General features: G+C 53.8%; 1 protein-coding gene across 3 annotated transcripts in view; it reads left to right on the forward strand.

The window, feature by feature from the left end:
- Nucleotides 1-16,449, forward strand: part of FBLN1 (fibulin 1) — an 88,214-nt gene that overhangs the window by 4,518 nt on the left and 67,247 nt on the right. For all 3 annotated transcript variants that reach the window (XM_032261458.1, XM_032261460.1, XM_032261459.1), the window contains exons 2-3: nucleotides 8,940-9,045; nucleotides 16,230-16,365. In XM_032261458.1, coding sequence (XP_032117349.1) covers nucleotides 8,940-9,045; nucleotides 16,230-16,365 — 242 coding nt within the window. The remainder of the gene's footprint in view (nucleotides 1-8,939; nucleotides 9,046-16,229; nucleotides 16,366-16,449) is intronic.

The raw sequence follows: 16,449 nt of genomic DNA on the forward strand, positions 1-16,449 counted from the left end.
TCTTTTTGAGATGGAATCTCATTCTGCTGCCCAGACTAGAGTGCACTGGCACAATCTCGGCTCACTGCAGCCTCCACCTGCTGGATTCAAACCATTCTTCTGCCTCAGCCTCTTGAGTAGCTGGCACTACAGGCCTGCACCACCACACCTGGCTAATTTTTATATTTTTAGTAGAGATGGAGTTTCACCATGTTGGCCAGACTGGTCTTGAACTCCTGAATTCAAGTGATCTACCTGCCTCGGCCTCCCAAAGTGCTGGGATTACAGGCATGAGCCACCGCACCCAGCCCTATTTTTCCTTTTGGATGCCATCATTCACTGCAGTGAAAATGTCCTGTAAGCTTTGCTCACTATGTGTGAAGCCTGGCTTCCTGTTTTGGCCTAGAACTCCTCTGTGGACCCACACAGCGCCATTCCTGAGAGTCACTGATGGGTGTGGTGGGTTGAGGATGGACACCTGACGCCTGTGCACCCCGCGTGCTCCCTCCACAGCACGGGCACTCAGCACCGTTCCTGCCCCACCCCTGCCTCAGTTTACCTGTTTTACCTTGCTGTGCCCTCACCGTAGCCCTGCAAAGGAGGTGCTGTCATTGTCCCCCTCATCCACGGGGTGACACAGAGGCCCAGAGAGTCCAGGTGGCAAGCCTGCAGGCACCCAGCTGCTAAGCGGTGGCACCAGGATTTGAGCCTGGACAGCTTGGCCCTGACATCATACCCCTCACCAGCACACTGGACAGCCTCACGTATCTTTTTTTTTTTTTTTTTTGAGATGGAGTCTTGCACTGTCACTCAGGCTGGAGTGCAGTGGCTTGATCTCGGCCTACTGCAATCTCTCTGCTTCCCAGGTTCAAGAGATTCTCCTGCCTCAGTCTCCAAAGTAGCTGGGATTACAGGCACCTGCCACCATACCTGGCTAATTTTTTTGTATTTTAGTAGAGATGGGGTTTCACTATGTTGACCAGGCTGGTCTCAAACTCCTGACTTCGTGATCTGCCCACCTTGGCCTCCCAAAGTGCTGGGATTACAGGCGTGAGCCACTGCGCCCGTCTAGCCTCACAGATCTTTAAAAGACTTGAATCTTTAAGTCTGGTTCAGCGGGAAGCCTGTTTCCTTTGGAGATTGATGATGGGGCGTGTGTGAGCTTTGGAGTCAGAGCTGTATCTGAAGCTGGCCTCCGTGTTGGCTACATGGCCTCGGGCAACTTGGTGATTCTCTCTTTGCCCCCGTTTCATAGAATATCTAGGATCACGTGAGATCATTTGTGCATTCATTCATTCCCGGACATTTACTGAATGACTGCTCAGGGCAGGCATGGGAGCAGGATGCAGAATGAGACAGTGCCTGGCTCAGCCTCGTGGCCCTAAGTACAGAGTTAATTGTGCTAAGCACAGGGAAGCTCAGGGTACAAAGAGACCATGCAAGAAAGAAACATTTGTCCGATGTGCATGTGTGTGCGTGTGTGTGTGCAGGCGGTAGCTAGGGAGGACTTCCTGGAGGAGGGACCTTTGAGCTGGTGTGACATGAACAAGCTGGCCTGAGGGGAACAAAGGTCCTGGGACCATCTAGCCTGTGAAACTCCAGATTCCAAATGCCAGGTGCAGAGTGTGCATGACAGGTGACCAGAGGGGCGAGAGGAACACCAGGCAAGATGGGTCCCGGAAGGCCAGGAGGCCCTTGGAGCAGGGTGGGGTGTTGCAGAAGGATGAGGATGGCCCTCCGTGCACTGGGCTGATGCAGGAAGTTGCTGCCTGGGCCAGAGCTGCCTGGGGGGAACTGTGGGGAGAATGCTTCTTGCCTTCCCAGAGAGGTGCCTTCTGCTCCTTCTCTCTTGCTGCCTCCTGCTCCTTCTCTCTTGCTGCCTCCTCCCGGCTGGTTCTCCACCCAAGAACCCTGTCATCGCTGTGACAGATGCTGGGAACAGGCTCAGCAATGGACACAGGCAGCTCTTGTGCTGGGGACAGGGCCAGAAGCCCTAAGAGCAGGCTCCAGTTTGCCCTGCTTCCTCCTGCAGAGGCCAAGTGACCTCAAAGAGGGGCATGAGTCTGTCCTCACCCTGGTCCTGTAAAGGATGCAGGGACATAGGCCAACCTGGCTCGATCCCTGCTGGCTTCCCAGGCTTGGAGGGGCAGGGCGCACATGCGGGGTTGGGCGGAGTCTTGCCCAGTCCTGTTTGGTTGGAACTTTCTGTCAGGGTCTCTGTGGTTGACCTCTCGTTGCATTTCAGGCTTTTTGGTTTCTCAGTCCTGGACACCAGTGGGGCCATTCCACGTCTTTGCTGTAGCTTTAGACAATGCAGTGGGGCAGATGGGTGGAGCAGATGGGTGGAGCTGGGGCGTGAGCCTTTTGGGTGGTGATTCCAGGAGACACACGGGACAGAGCATCAAGCTGACTTTCAAATCTGACGCCCTCAGCTGCCTCTGAGTTTTTGAGCTTGAGCAGAGGAAACCGAGGAAACTGAGGCTGGCTTCTGATCACAGGCCTTCTCTTCATCCCCAGCTATTCATGGAGCTTTGCCAACTTTTCAAATATCCTCATTTGCCAGATGAGGATATTAAAATAAAAAACACAGAAACCCAATCAATCACCATTTCATATCATCACCACTTCATAGAGGTAGGGGACATTTTAAGGCACCAAATTTTGGAAGGACACAGTCTCCTAATAAAAGACACCATTGTAGGTGGAATCGGGCCGGCTTTGTGGAGGTCCCTGGGTCCTGCTTTACTTTCACCCTATTTTGTTGCAAGCCGGTGGAAATTGTGTCAGAGCAATGCCCATACACAGGGTGGGATTTGGGAAGCCTGCTCTTAACTGCAGGCCAAGTCCTCCATTCCGTTTATAGATGAAACTGAGGCCCAGACTTGGTCCAGGTGGGAAAACTCTCAACTGTGAGATCAGAAGCAGACTCTAGGCCACCGGGTTCCCCAGGCCCTTGTCTCCCCAGCACCCCCGTGTCCCCACAATGGCAGTCTGCACGACAGCAGTCTGGCTCACAGTCTGCTGGGAACAAGATCAGGCATTGCCCAAAGCTTCTGCTATGTTCACAGCTAGCAGGCTGACATTCTAGAAGCTTCCACCCAAGGAGTGGCACAGAATCTCTCAGAGCATCTGTAGTTTTAGAGCACAGGGCCATATCCTTCCCAGGCGTTCCAGGGCATGGTCCCCGTGGGTCATGTGACCTGAGTTTCTCTGTGTGTTTTGGAACATGGGGCATGCTGCTGGTCTAACGTACCTGGAAAAAATTTAGTTTTAGCAGCTGTCCCAGGCAACACATGGTATCTGAGGCCTGTGCACTGCGCCATCTCCATCCGTCTGCACCAATTACCCCGGCAGGCATGCCTCTCTGCTGAAGAGAGGTGGTGGACGTGGTGGCATGGTGGCCATGGGGCACCGTGTCATTCTGGAGGAGTGTGTGTTTCCTTTGAAAAAGAATGTTCTCCCAAGCCTGGTGCAGTAACTTTTCCTTTTGTTTAATTTTGAAGATTGTGTTTTTTCCTGTGGTCAGGGTGCTGATGTAAGCACTTTTACTGGATTATCTTGTCAATCTTCCCCCATGGTTTTTTGTTTTTTGGTTTTTTTTTTGAGACAGTCTTGGTCTGTCATCAGGCTGGAGTGCAGTGGTGTGATTTTGGCTCACTGCAACCTCTGCCTCCCGGGTTCAAGCAATTCTCTCACCTCAGCCTCCTGAGTAGCCGGGATTTCAGGTGTCTACCACCATGTTCGGCTAATTTCTGTATTTTTTTTTTTTTTTTTTTTGAGACGGAGTTTTGCTCTTGTTACCCAGGCTGGAGTGCAATGGCGCGATCTCGGCTCACCGCAACCTCCGCCTCCTGGGTTCAGGCAATTCTCCTGCCTCAGCCTCCTGAGTAGCTGGGATTACAGGCACGCACCACCATGCCCAGCTAATTTTTTGTATTTTTAGTAGAGACGGGGTTTCACCATGTTGACCAGGATGGTCTCGATCTCTTGACCTCGTGATCCACCCGCCTCGGCCTCCCAAAGTGCTGGGATTACAGGCTTGAGCCACCGCGCCCGGCCCTAATTTCTGTATTTTTATAGTAGAGATGGGGTTTCACCATGTTGGCCAGGCTGGTCACGAGCTCCTGGCCTGAAGTGATCTGCCCGCCTTGGCCTTCCAAAGTGCTGGGATTATAGGCGTGAACCACCGCGCCCAGCCTCTTCCCCCATTTTTACAGATAAAGGAAATGAGGTTCCCTGAGGCTTAGTAAGAGAAGAAGCCAGATTCAAGGCTGAGCAGTTTTAACCCACAGTGTTGCCTTCCCTGGGAATGTTCGAGTTGAAGGTTTGCAACATTTTGCAAGAGAGTTTCCCTTGTTTTATATCTGGTATTATACTTTGGATCTAACTCACAGGGTCTGGTGGTTGATTGAGGCTCTTCTCAGAAACAACGGGAAATGGTCTGGGAGAGAAGATTCCAGGTCCCCAGAGGCCCTGCTTCTCTCTTGAGCCCCCATAGCCCAGTGACGGGGTGTCGAGTTACCAGCGAGTGCCTGTTTGGCTTGGGTGGGTGTCCAGTGTGGAACTGGTCATTTTTGGGTCTCAGAGCAGCGCACAGCTGTTGGTGGTCGGGGAGGGAAGAAGCCGTCGTGGCTTCAGTTGGTCCACGTTACCTTCCTGACTCCCAGTGTCCAGGCCGGCTCGGATGCCCTAGGGTTCGTGTACAGATGGCCTTGATTTTACACCCTTCTCAAGGTGTCAGGGTGGGTCTGACTGATTAGGCAGTTGGTTGGATGCTGTCGACCCCTGCAGAACTCTTGCTACCCATGTGGCGTGGAGTTGGCGTGGGGGATCTATTAGCCCGAGTCTCCTGTTTGCCCCCGCTCCAGCCTGGCCGAGGGTCCTGGGCAGGCACCAGAAGACACCATGTCGGGTAGGACTTGATGAGCAGGTGTGTAGAAGAGTGAGGTGGGGGTGCCTCTGTAGGCCTCAGATGGTCCCCTGCCTGTGTGGTGGGGCAGTGAAGCTCAGGATGTTCCGTGTTTGGATATCCACAGGTGGCCCATCCCCAGGTAAATGAGCAACTGGAAGAGCCTGCAGGGGTGCAGGCAGCACCGCCAGGGAGGGGCTGGACTCCAGGCCCTTCCGCACCCCCATCTTCCCTCCCTCACAGGACACACAGGGAGCCCTGAGCCTCAGGGTGTTTTTTGTTTTTAGTTTTTGGTTTGTTTTGAGACAGAGTCTCCCCTTGTCCCCCAGGCTGGAGCGCAGTGGTGCAATCATGGCCCATTGCAACCTTGAACCCCAGACTCAAGCAATCCTCCCACCTCTGCCTTCCAAAATGCTGGGATCATAGGCTTGGAATGCCATGCCTGGCCTTTTTTTCCTGTTCTTTTAAAGTTGTTAAGTCATGTTTATTTTGGTTACAAAGTTGCAATCTATTTTCTACTGAACATTTGAAGTCTCATTTGAAGTCTCAGCTTGCCATGTAAACCATTGCATACGCTGTCAAACTGCTGTACGGAACATTGTGAAATGCAACGTAAATTAATTTGCTCGACACTGTTGGGATTACTGCATGAAAACAACATTGATTGAAGAAGGCAAGTAAGTCAATGGGCGAACACCCGATTGCTTTCCTAAGGCAGATGTGACAGGATGGCCAAAAAACACTAAATTATTTTGCTTTAAAAAGATACTTTTTATCGTGGTGAAATATGCATCACATAGGATTTGCCATTTTAACCATTGCCTTTTTTTTTTTTTTTTTTGAGACGGAGCCTCGCCCTGTTGCGCAGGCTAGAGTGCAGTGGCACAATCTCGGCTCACTGCAACCTCCGCCTCCCGGGTTTGAGCAATTTTCCTGCCTCAGCCTCCTGAGTACCTGGGACTACAGGTGCGCTCCACCATGCCCAGCTAATTTTTCATAGTTTTAGTAGAGACAGGGTTTCACTGTGTTAGCCAGGATCATCTCGATCTCCTGACCTTGTGATCCACCCTCCTTGGCCCCTGAAGTGCTGGGATTACAGGCATGAGCCACCGTGCCTGGCCCCTCATTTCTTCTGAGCAACGATAAGTTAATCCCCTTCGATTGTTTAATTCTCCAGCCACTGTTGACGGAGAGCTTTCTGTGTGCTTGGAAGTTTATAAACTGCATCCCTCTTCTCAGCAACCCTGGGAAGATAGTGCAGGCCCCGTTTTCCCACGGGGGAAGCTGTGGTTCAGAGAGGCATCACAGAGCAAAAAACTGCTGGAGCTGGGACTGGAACCCACGGCTGTTTGGCTCCAAAGCTGACACTCCTTCTACTCAGCTCTGTAGCTGCCACGGATACAAGGACGGGAGACAGACCCTGCCCTCACAACATTTGTGGCTATGAGGGTAAGGCAGGCAGGCAGGGCGTTGGAGGATGGGGGGACGTGTGCCAGGCACGGGCGGTGATGTGGGAGCAGAGAGGTGCCCGGGCCATTCGGGGTGGGCAGGCATGCGGCCAGAAGAGGCAGGCACAGGAGGTGGGCTAGGACAGGAGATGGGCTGCGGAAGATGTGATGGCAAAACTGCAGACGGGGGGCTGAGTGGGCCTGGCTGTAGAAGGGTGAAGGGGGCGTGGGGGCAGAGATGGGAACCAGGCTTGGCTGCACAGGGAGAACAGCATTGCTGTCAGGCCACATGTCCGGATCACATCGTGTTCATCCAGGAGTGCGCCACAGCCATGTCTCATCTGTAACAGATAAGGCCCTTGGCTTGGTGAATGCTTTTTTAAATGAATTCGAGCAAGAATGAATGAATGAATGAATGAATGAATGAATGAAAGGGAACGTTCAAGGTTATCCCCATGATAACGTGGCTGTCGCTTCTGATGACTTCTGCTTTGCTGCCTGGAGGCTTGCAACTCCAGACAGTCTGACGTGAGCTCCGGCTCCTGGTGAATCTCACATTCACCCAACAGCATCGTTGGGGAATGTGGAGAGGGGACAGCTGAGGTGGGGGATGGATTGAGTGGCCAGGGCCCTGGAAACTGGTGGGCTTTGTGTGGAATAGACCTTCACCGTTACCCAGGCCACTGCAGGACTCCTGCCAGCCTGGGGGAGCCGGGTGAGAGTAAGAAGGGTGGGTCTACCTTGCACTGCAGAAAGCAGCTCTGAGTTTCCTGGAAGCCTCAGGGAAAAGGGAAAGCCCCAGAGTTGACACTGGGGGACATGGTTCTAGGTGAGACCCCTCCTCCTGGCCACGTGGAATGGCCTGGCTGAGACCCAGCTCATTCATGCACTGACCCTACCCATTCTGGAATGTTTCTGGAAGTTTCTCCTCCTCCTTTGCTGAGAACGGGATAGGGCATCTGAAGGTGGCATATTCTAGATGTGCTTACAGTGGCTGATGCCCAGTAGGGTGGCTTAGAGAGGCGCTGCCTCACCCAGCAGACAGTAACCTCGCTCTAGGCCACCCTGAGGGCCCAGCCTGAAAGAAGAATGCATTCAGGCAGAGCACCCACAGTTGTGTGTGGGGAAATGCTGCCAAGCCCCATGGGATTTACCCTCTAGGGGTTGGAAAGCCATTAGGAAGGAAACGTGGGGCTTCTTAAAGCCCAGTTTTGTAGTGTCCTGCTGAGAGGTGACCCTCTGCTCAGAGGCTGAGGCTGTTGGTGCTAATGCTTTCTGGCATGTGACTCCCTTAGACTGACAGCCAAGTATATGGGCACCTGACACCCGGCTGCTCCTTTCTTCAGGCACCATGAGGTCGTCTCCCTCTGTGAGCTGTGGGGCTGGGGGGGTGCCCATTGGGGCTGTAGCCTGGGCTGGGGCATGGGCCTGAGTGCCCAGCTCATTCAGGCCGTGGCCTGGCTGTGAGGGCGTGGGCCAGCTGCTTGACGCCTGACCCTTTCATCTGCCCTTTTTGTGAGTGACAGAACGTGGCCAGGCTGCTGTTACTCCTGAACCAGTGCTCTCTGCCCTCCCAGTTCTGTCCTCACCAGTCTTCTCACAGGTCCCCGTCTGTGTAGAAGAGGGGGTCTTGTGGCAAGTCAAGGGCAGACACCATCACCAGCCTCGGTTTCCTCATCTGTAGCCTGAGGCCGGTGTTCCCCTTCCCACCCTAAGATGAAAGGAGAAAACACAGTTGTGGGTTATAGAAGCTGCTCTAGAAATGTTGGATTTTAGGCTGGGCGCGGTGGCTCACGCCTGTAACCCCAGTACTTTGGGAGGCCAAGGCAGGCGGATCACCAAAGGTCAGGAGTTCGAAACTGGCCTGGCCAATGTGGTGAAACCTCATTTCTACTAAAAATGCAAAAAATTAGCCGGGCATGGTGGTGGGCGCCTGTAATCCCGGCTACTCGGAAGGCTGAGGCAGGAGAATCACTTGAATCTGGGAGGTGGAGATTGCATTGAGTCGAGATCACACCATTGCACTCCAGCGTGGGTGACAGAGAGAGACTCTGTCTCAAAAAAGAAAAAAAAAAAGTTGGTATTTTTTTCCTTCTTATTTGACTCAGCTCATTGCATTTTGAACCGCTCCCTGTTTGCAGTCTCTCCTCTGGAAAGAGGCTGGTTGTTCCTGGCTCTGCCTTGCCTGCCGGCGGCGTAGCCATGCCTCTGTCAGCAGGGCCTGTCTTTCTTGCCCACCAGACTGTGAAGGCAGGGACCCCATCTGGACAAGGACTGCGTCAGCATCGCCAGCGTTCGGCTGGATCTTGGGGGCTGAGCTGCAACCCCGTCCAAGTTGGATTCAGAAGGGGATTCAGCTGGAGAAGGATTCAGGCCCTTCTAGGAAGGAGTGGGGTGTGGGCTCCCAGGCTCCCAGCTGAGACCTGGTGTGGTTTTCAGTATTGGTTTGCCAGTGACTAAAGGATGTGTCCCCTGCCCTTTCAGACCAGCCTGATGCTGTAGTCAAGTTAGAAGGACGTGCGTGTCCTGGTGGTGCACCTGGGAGGGGCCCTCCGCTTGTTGAGTGGCAAGACCCCTCTCAGCTTCTTCTCTTCCCTGCACAGTGGACGCGGATGTCCTCTTGGAGGCCTGCTGTGCGGACGGAAACCGGATGGCCACTCATCAGAAGGACTGCTCGCTGCCGTACGCCTCGGAATCCAAAGAATGCAGGTACATTTGCCAGTGGCCACTGTTTCACTGGAACAGTGTTCCTTTAGAGGGAAGTGGGGGAGGAAGGGACAGCGTGTGCCAGACCTCTCGGGAGAGGCTAGACATCCAGGCCCGGATCCGTCCAGGCTGCGGGTGCTGCAGGGTGACCCCTGCCTCCCTCGTGGCACAGGGCCTTGGCCTACCCTTCCTGTGCCACTCTGTGCTTGTCAGGGTATCTGTCTCCTTCACTGGGAGCAGGAAGATGTGGGCTTGTGGCTGCTCTGCCACAGCTGGGCAGCTGTGGACAAGTCAGTTTCCTCTTTAAAAAAAGGGGGGCCTGGGTGTGGTGGCTCACACCTGTAATCCCAGCACTTTGGGAAGCAGAGGTGGCCAGATCAGGAAGTCAGGCGTTTGAGACCAACCTGACCAACACGGTGAAACTAAAAAGATACACAATCTTTACTAAAAAGATACCAAAAATTAGCCAGGCGTGGTGGCTCACGCCTGTAATCCCACCTGCTGGGGAAGCTGAGGCAGGAGAATCGCTTGAACACTGGAGGCGGAGGTTGCAGTGAGCCAAGATTGTGCCATTGCCCTCCAGCCTGGGCGACAGGGCGACTCTCCATCTCAAAAATAATAAGCTGGGGGAACAGTTGTTGGGGAGCAGAGGAGATCATGTGACTAACGTGCCTTGCGAATGGAAACACGGACCACCTATAGACCCCAGAAATGCGCATGAGCCGGGCACAGAGTGAAGTCTTTCGCCAGCCAGCTTTTCACCTTATGCAATAGTCCACATCTGGATCGACTGCTTTTATTCTTCTCTCCCTATATTGACTCAAGCTCTCTGAAAATTCTGAGACCATATAAGCTTAGAATAAATGATGAGAGGCTAGGTGTGGTGGCTTATGCCTGTAATCCCAGCAGTTTGGGAGGCCGAGGCCGGTGTATCACCTTAGGTCAGGAGTTCAAGACCAGCCTGGCCAGCATGGTGAAACCCCATCTCTACTAAAAATACCCAAAAAAATTAGCCACGCTTGTTGGCGCACACCTGTAATCCCAGCTACTTGGGAGGCTGAAGCAGGAGAATTGCTTGAACCTGGGAGGTGGAGGTTGCAGTGAGCCGAGATTGCACCATTGCGCTCGAGCCTGGGCAACGAGAGCGAAATTCTGTCTCAAAAAAAAAAAAAAAATAGAAAGAAATGATGAGATTAGGTCATGCTGATCATCATCATAAAAATAATAGTGAAGGCCGGGCACGGTGGCTCACACCTGTAATCCCAGGACTTTGGGAGGGCGAGGCGGATGGATCACAAGATAGGTGTTCAAGACCAGCCTGGCCAAGATGGTGAAACCCTGTCTCTACTAAAAATACAAAAATCAGCTGGGTGTGGTGACAAGTGCCTGTAATTCCAGCTACTTAGGAGGTTGAGGCAGAGAATTGTTTAAATGCGGGAGATGGAGATTGCAGTGAGCCGAGGTCATGCCTCTGCACTCCAGCCTGGGCGACAGAGTGAGACCCCATCCGCCAATCATAATAATAATTAATAATAATGGTGAAAACCCCAGCAAGCCCGTGTGGAGCGCCTACTTTATGTGGAGCCTTGGATGTACATTGTCTCATTGAACCTTGTCATGAGCCCCATTTGACAGAACAGGAGACCGGGCCTTTCCTGGTTGTCCAGCTGGCAAGCAATGAGGTGAGGATCTGAACTCGCAGCACATGCCTGGGAGGCGAGGGTGTAGAAGCATCCAGCATTTGCCATCCATTTGTTTTCTCTGCCTCAAGTCCGAGTCGTGGCTGTGGCTCGTGGAGCCAGGGGCGTGGGGTGGAGAGCTGTCATGGAAAGAATGTGCAGGGACAGCTCACCCAGCTCACCCACCTCCTCCCGGAGATTTGCATTTGTGCTGGGGTGTGCACGGGTTGCTGCCTTCCAGCAGTGATGAAGGACATAGATCCTGGTGGAGGAAATTCTTGAAAAGTCAAAAGCATTCTAGACCAAACAAAGGAAAACAGGAAGCTTGCGTGGTTTGAATTGACTGGGAGACCATGCAGTCAGGATTTATGGGGCATCTGATGAGTGGGAGCCCGGATCCTGGCTTGCTGCGGGTACAGGAAATGCTGGAAGTGTCAGAGGGGCTGCCGACAGTTCTGCAGTGAGGCTGCGGGTGATCAGCGCCAAGCCTTTGGTGTACCCTCTGCACGGGCAGCAGCCAGCCTGGCCCCAGGAAGGACAAGGGCTGGGGAGGTGGACCAACCTGGTTGGGTTTCTGGCTGGATGACACGAGCCAGCTCAAAGGCACCATGATACCTCCTTTTCGGGGCTGTTATAATGATCAGAGATTGGCTGGGTGAGTTCTAATTGCAGCACTTTGGGAGACCAAAGTGGGTGGATCACCCGAGGCCAAGGGTTCAAGACCAGCCTGGCCAACATGGTAAAAGCCGTCTCTACTAAAAATACAAAAATTAGCCAGGTGTGGGCGCTGGCGCTTGTAGTCCCAGCGACTGGGGAGGCTGAGGCAGGGGAATCACTTGAACCCAGGAGGCGGAGGTTGCAGTGAGCCGAGATTGAGATACTGCACTCTAGTCTGGGCAACAGAGCAAGTCTCTGTTTCAAAAAAAGAAAAAAGATAGCTCCAAAATTTGTCAAAGACATTGGTGAGTAGAAGTCAGTAGTGACTAAAATCCTTATTCACAAGCAAGGCCCAGAGAGCGGCCGAATCTGTGGCCTCGGTTTCTCTGTCTGCACATGGAGGGTTACCCTGGCTGATGCCTCACCTTCTTTTATTTCAGTGGGTATTAATCATAGTGGCTCCCTGTTATGGGCTAAATTGTGTCTTCCCAAAATCCACCTGGTGAAGTCCTAACCCCCAGTGTCTCGGAATGTGACTCTATTTGGAGACAAGGACTTTACAAGGTGATACAGTTAAATGAGGTCATTCGGGCGGGCTCTCATCCACTAGGACTGGTGTCCTTCGAGGAAGAGGCGAGGACGCAGACACACACACAGGGAAGGCTGACGGGACACAGGGAGAAGAGGGCATCTGCAGGCTCAGGAGCGGGGCTGCAGAAGGGCCCCACTGCCGTCTGAGACCCACCCAGAGAGGGAGTTCCTTCTGTCTTTATGGGAAGTGTGGGTGCAAGTCCAGACTCTCCTGTGGCTCTCGACTTGTTTCTGGTGGTGCTTGCTTCATCACGAGGGGCCTTGGGAAATTCTGGCTAGATATCGTGAGTTTCCATATGACAGTATCCCTGGAACATGTGGTTCATGCCCGGGACACTACTCAAGGGTCCCCAGATGCCAGTGACTGGCCAGTTGTGTCACTTAGGCCCCGAGAGGCCCATTGACTCATCCCAGTGGACACACAGGCCAGAGGCCACATACCTGTCCTACGTGCCTCTCAAGTGAGACACTGAGCCGCCCGGCCCTGCCTCTGTCACTGTCCTGTGGTGCCAGGTGCTGTCTGCTGCCCTCCAGCCATTCCTGTGGGCTTCCCCTTTATCCTGTTGTCATTGGCCATGCAGTCTGTGCCAATCAGACGCTGAGCCTGGGCTCCAGCTCACAGTGAGATGGAGCCCATGTAAGCATTCAGCAGGCAGGTTGTGGGGTCCTCCTGTGAGCAGCCCCCCGCCCCCCAGCCTTCCCAGTCTATAGAGGTCAGAGCTCCTGTCTGGGTGAGGCCAGGACTGCAGGTGGGGGGTATGGCCAGCAGCACAGTGATGCTAATGAAGGACCTTTCTAATGAGTTTTGTACAGATTATCATTTTTAACAAAGGCAGGGAAGGGATAGGGTAGATCAGAAATCAAATCTGATTTACAAGAATCCTCTTAATAGTGATATTTAAAAGATGCAAGGAAACAAGGATCACTGACCACCTGGTTTGTCTGTTCTGTTAGCCAGTTATTTTTTCTTTCTTCTTTTTTTGAGACGGAGTCTCACTCTGTCCCCCAGGGTAGAGTGCAGTGGCTCGATCTCAGCGTGCTGCAGCCTCCACCTCCCGGGTTCAAGCGATTCTCTTGCCTCAGCCTCCGATTAGCTGAGATTACAGGCGAACCCCACCATGCCTTGGTAGAGATGGGTTTTCACCAAGTTGGGCAGGCTGGTCTGGAATTCCTGGCCTTGACCTCCCAAAATGCTAGGATTATAGACACGAGCCACTGTGCCCAGCCGAGTTCTCTTCTTTTGAAGTGGCATTCTGTGAGGCTCACCAGCTGAAGTAAAATCAGTTTTTGTTCATTCAACAAATCTTTATTGGTTCTTGATGCTCAGGAAGAGGCAGGATGAAAGCCATGGGCTGAAAGCCATGGGCAGGCAAGCCCAGGCGAGCCGTCCTGTGCAGAAGTCGAGGGTGTGAGGCCCTAAGGGTCCCTCGGGGCCCAAAGGAGGGGGCGTTAGCTCCCCCAGTGGATGAGAGGCTCAGAGAGGACTCCAGGGAGAGTCTAACCTCTCTGCAACCATGGGCTCTAGCCAGGCGGGGGTTAAGCAGCCTGCAGCTTCAACAAGGACACTTTCAAGGTGGTCAGGAGATGGCAGCTTTGATGTTTTACCATCATATATCATCTTGACTCCAGGTCTCCACCAAGGCCCAACATTCCTTGGGATCCAGATCTAAATCCACCAAAACCTTGGATTAGATTAAACCCACGTGCCCTTCAGCGTCTTTTGGAGGAATTTGGACACACGCAGTGAAGCCTAAAGCAGGTCCCTGGCTGACATTTTCCAGCCCAGCACCTCTCTGACCCCTTCTTTATTTTGCAAATCTCACTGAGGGCCTGCCAGGCGCCAGGCTCCATTCTGGGGAGTGTAGAGACATCGATGAATGGAATCTGCGATGTCCCCTGGCCTCAGGGATGCAGAATGTAAAGAAAGTAATAAACCAGTCCGATGGTTTGTAGGAAGACAGGATGAGCCATGGGGGAGACAGGGACAGATGGGGCTTCTGCTCATGGTGGGTTTACAGTTTTAGACAGAGCTGTGGGGATGGCCTCACTGTGCCAGGACTTGAAGGGGGCAAGGGAGTGGGGAGCATGGAAAGTGGGAAGAGCATCCTAGGCCGAGGGAACAGCCAGCGTGAGAGCCCAGAGTCGCAGGGTGGCACAGCAGGGGAGCCAGGGTGGCTGGACTGGGGTGAGCGAGGGCCAGTCCCCATAGAGGCCGAGGGGCTGGGGTTGAGCCTGAGGCAGCTAGACACCCAACAGTTCCTGGGACGCTAGGTTGCTTCCACCTTTAAGGTGTTGTAAATAATACTGCTGTGAGGCAGGGCGAGGTGGCTCATGCCTATAATCCCAGCACTTTGGGAGGCCGAGGCAGGCGGATCACTTGAGATCAGAAGTTTGAGACCATCCTGGCCAACATGGGGAAACCCCGTCTCTACTAAAAATGCAAAAAAGTAGCTGGGCATGGTGGCGGGTGCCTGTAACCCCAGCCACTCATGAGGCTGAGGCAGTAGAATCTCTTGAACCCAGGAATCGGAGGTTGCAGTGAGCCAAGATCGCACCATTGCACTCCAACCTGGGTGATGGAGCAAGACCTGGTCTCGCAAAAAAAGAAAATGGGGAAAAAAAAAAAAACAGAAAAAACTGCTGTGAACATGGGTGTGCACGTGTCTGTGTGAGTCCCTGCTGTTAGCTCTTTGGCTGTACCCAGCAGTGGGATTGCTGGGCCCCGCGGTTTTTCCGTGTTTAATTTTGTGAGGAACTGCGCTTCGACCTTTTCCATTCCCACCAGCAATGCACGCGGGTTCCAGCTTCTCCACATCCTCACTAACGCTTGGATTTTCCGGCCAGCCAGTGTTTTTTGAATGGATGCACACGAGTCTGCTGGTTGTCTCTGGCAGTTTCGTGAAATGCCTGTTATTTGCAAATCCACCGAAAGCATGAGTGAAGTGTGTGCCAGCTCAGCTCGGTAATTCCATCCGGAGCCTGAAGGCAGTTCTGGAGACAAACAGGCTGCTGGGTGCCCACGTCCGGCCCCCCAGGGAAGGCTGGGGGAAGGGATGCTGGTGGCTGCCATTTCTGTGCAGAGGCGACCTGGCTGTCAGTGCCGAGAGGCTGGGGAGGCCCCACCCTCTCTCCTGGAGGCATGGGTTGGGCGGCTCTTCCTGCCCTTGCTGGCTTTGGCTGGAGCTGGGGTGATTTTGGGTTGGTGGGGGGCCACCTGTGACACACTCCTCTCCTGCTCATCGCCTTCGGAGCCCGCCCACGCCAGCCTCTAGCTGTCACACCTCATGGTTGTGTCGGAGGAGCTGATTTTGGCAGGTCGAGGTCCCCCGGCTACACAAGCTCTGGGTTTTTGAGGACTTCTCCCCAGAGCCCCGGCAGGGCTGGGAGGCGTGGGCCGTGCCGCTAGATGCCATCGCAGCAACCAGGGACTCTCAGAAGCTGTTCGCTCTGAGCCTGAGGCCGGGATGAGTGCTGAGGAGAGCCCAGCCTGATAAAGGGACAAAAGGTCGGGCCCAGATTTGTTTTTCAAATCCGAAGGAACATTCTGCGGGTGAGGCCCAGTACTCACAGGAGTGATAGCGGCTCTGGTGGCAAAACTGGGGCTCCTGACTCTGGCTCCAGACGCCACTTCTGCATTCAGGCTTTCTTTTTTTTTTTAAAAAAAAAAAAAAAAAAAGAGGCCGGGTGCGGTGGCTCAAGCCTGTAATCCTAACACTTTGGGAGGCCAAGGTGGGTGGATGACCTGAGGTCAGGAGTTTGAGCCTGGCCAACATAGTGAAACCCCATCTCTACAAAAATACAAAAATTAGCCGGGTGTGGTGGTGCGTGCCTATAGTCCCAGCTACTCGGGAGGCTGAGGCAGGACAATTGCCTCAACTTGGGAGGTGGAGGTTGCGGTGAGCCAAGGTCGCACCACTGCACTCCAGCCTGGGCCACAGAGACTCCATCTCAACAAAGAAAGAAAAAAAGAAACAGGGTCTCCCCACGCTTGCTGCCCAGGCTGGTCTCAAACCCCTGAGTCAAGTGGCCTTCCCCCGCATCCTTCCAACGTGCTGGCGTGACAGGCATGACCCACTTCGCCCGGCCACGCTTTTCTAAAACGTTAATTGAGCCCCTTCTGTATGCCGTGCACTACGTGTTTCTCTCTCTGTGGGAGCAGGGAAGGGGAGGCTCAAAGGTGAGAGCGCCCCATCCCCAAGGACCTCGTGCCCCGGGCCCCCTGCCCACAGAGCCTTGGCCCAGCCCGCCCCTCGCCCACAGGATGGTGCAGGAGCAGTGCTGCCACAGCCAGCTGGAGGAGTTGCACTGTGCCACGGGCATCAGCCTGGCCAACGAGCAGGACCACTGTGCCACATCCCACGGTGACAACACCAGCCTGGAGGCCACGTTTGTGAAGGTGAGAGCCAAACGGCATGTGGGGTCGCTGCCTGTCCCCACTAGTCAGCAGACCCGGGCCCTCCCAGCTGGGCGGCACTATCTG

This window comes from Sapajus apella, unplaced genomic scaffold (assembly GCF_009761245.1).
Source record: "Sapajus apella isolate SASKATOON/1434 unplaced genomic scaffold, GSC_monkey_1.0 scaffold123, whole genome shotgun sequence".
Classification (NCBI taxonomy): Eukaryota; Metazoa; Chordata; class Mammalia; order Primates; family Cebidae; genus Sapajus; species Sapajus apella.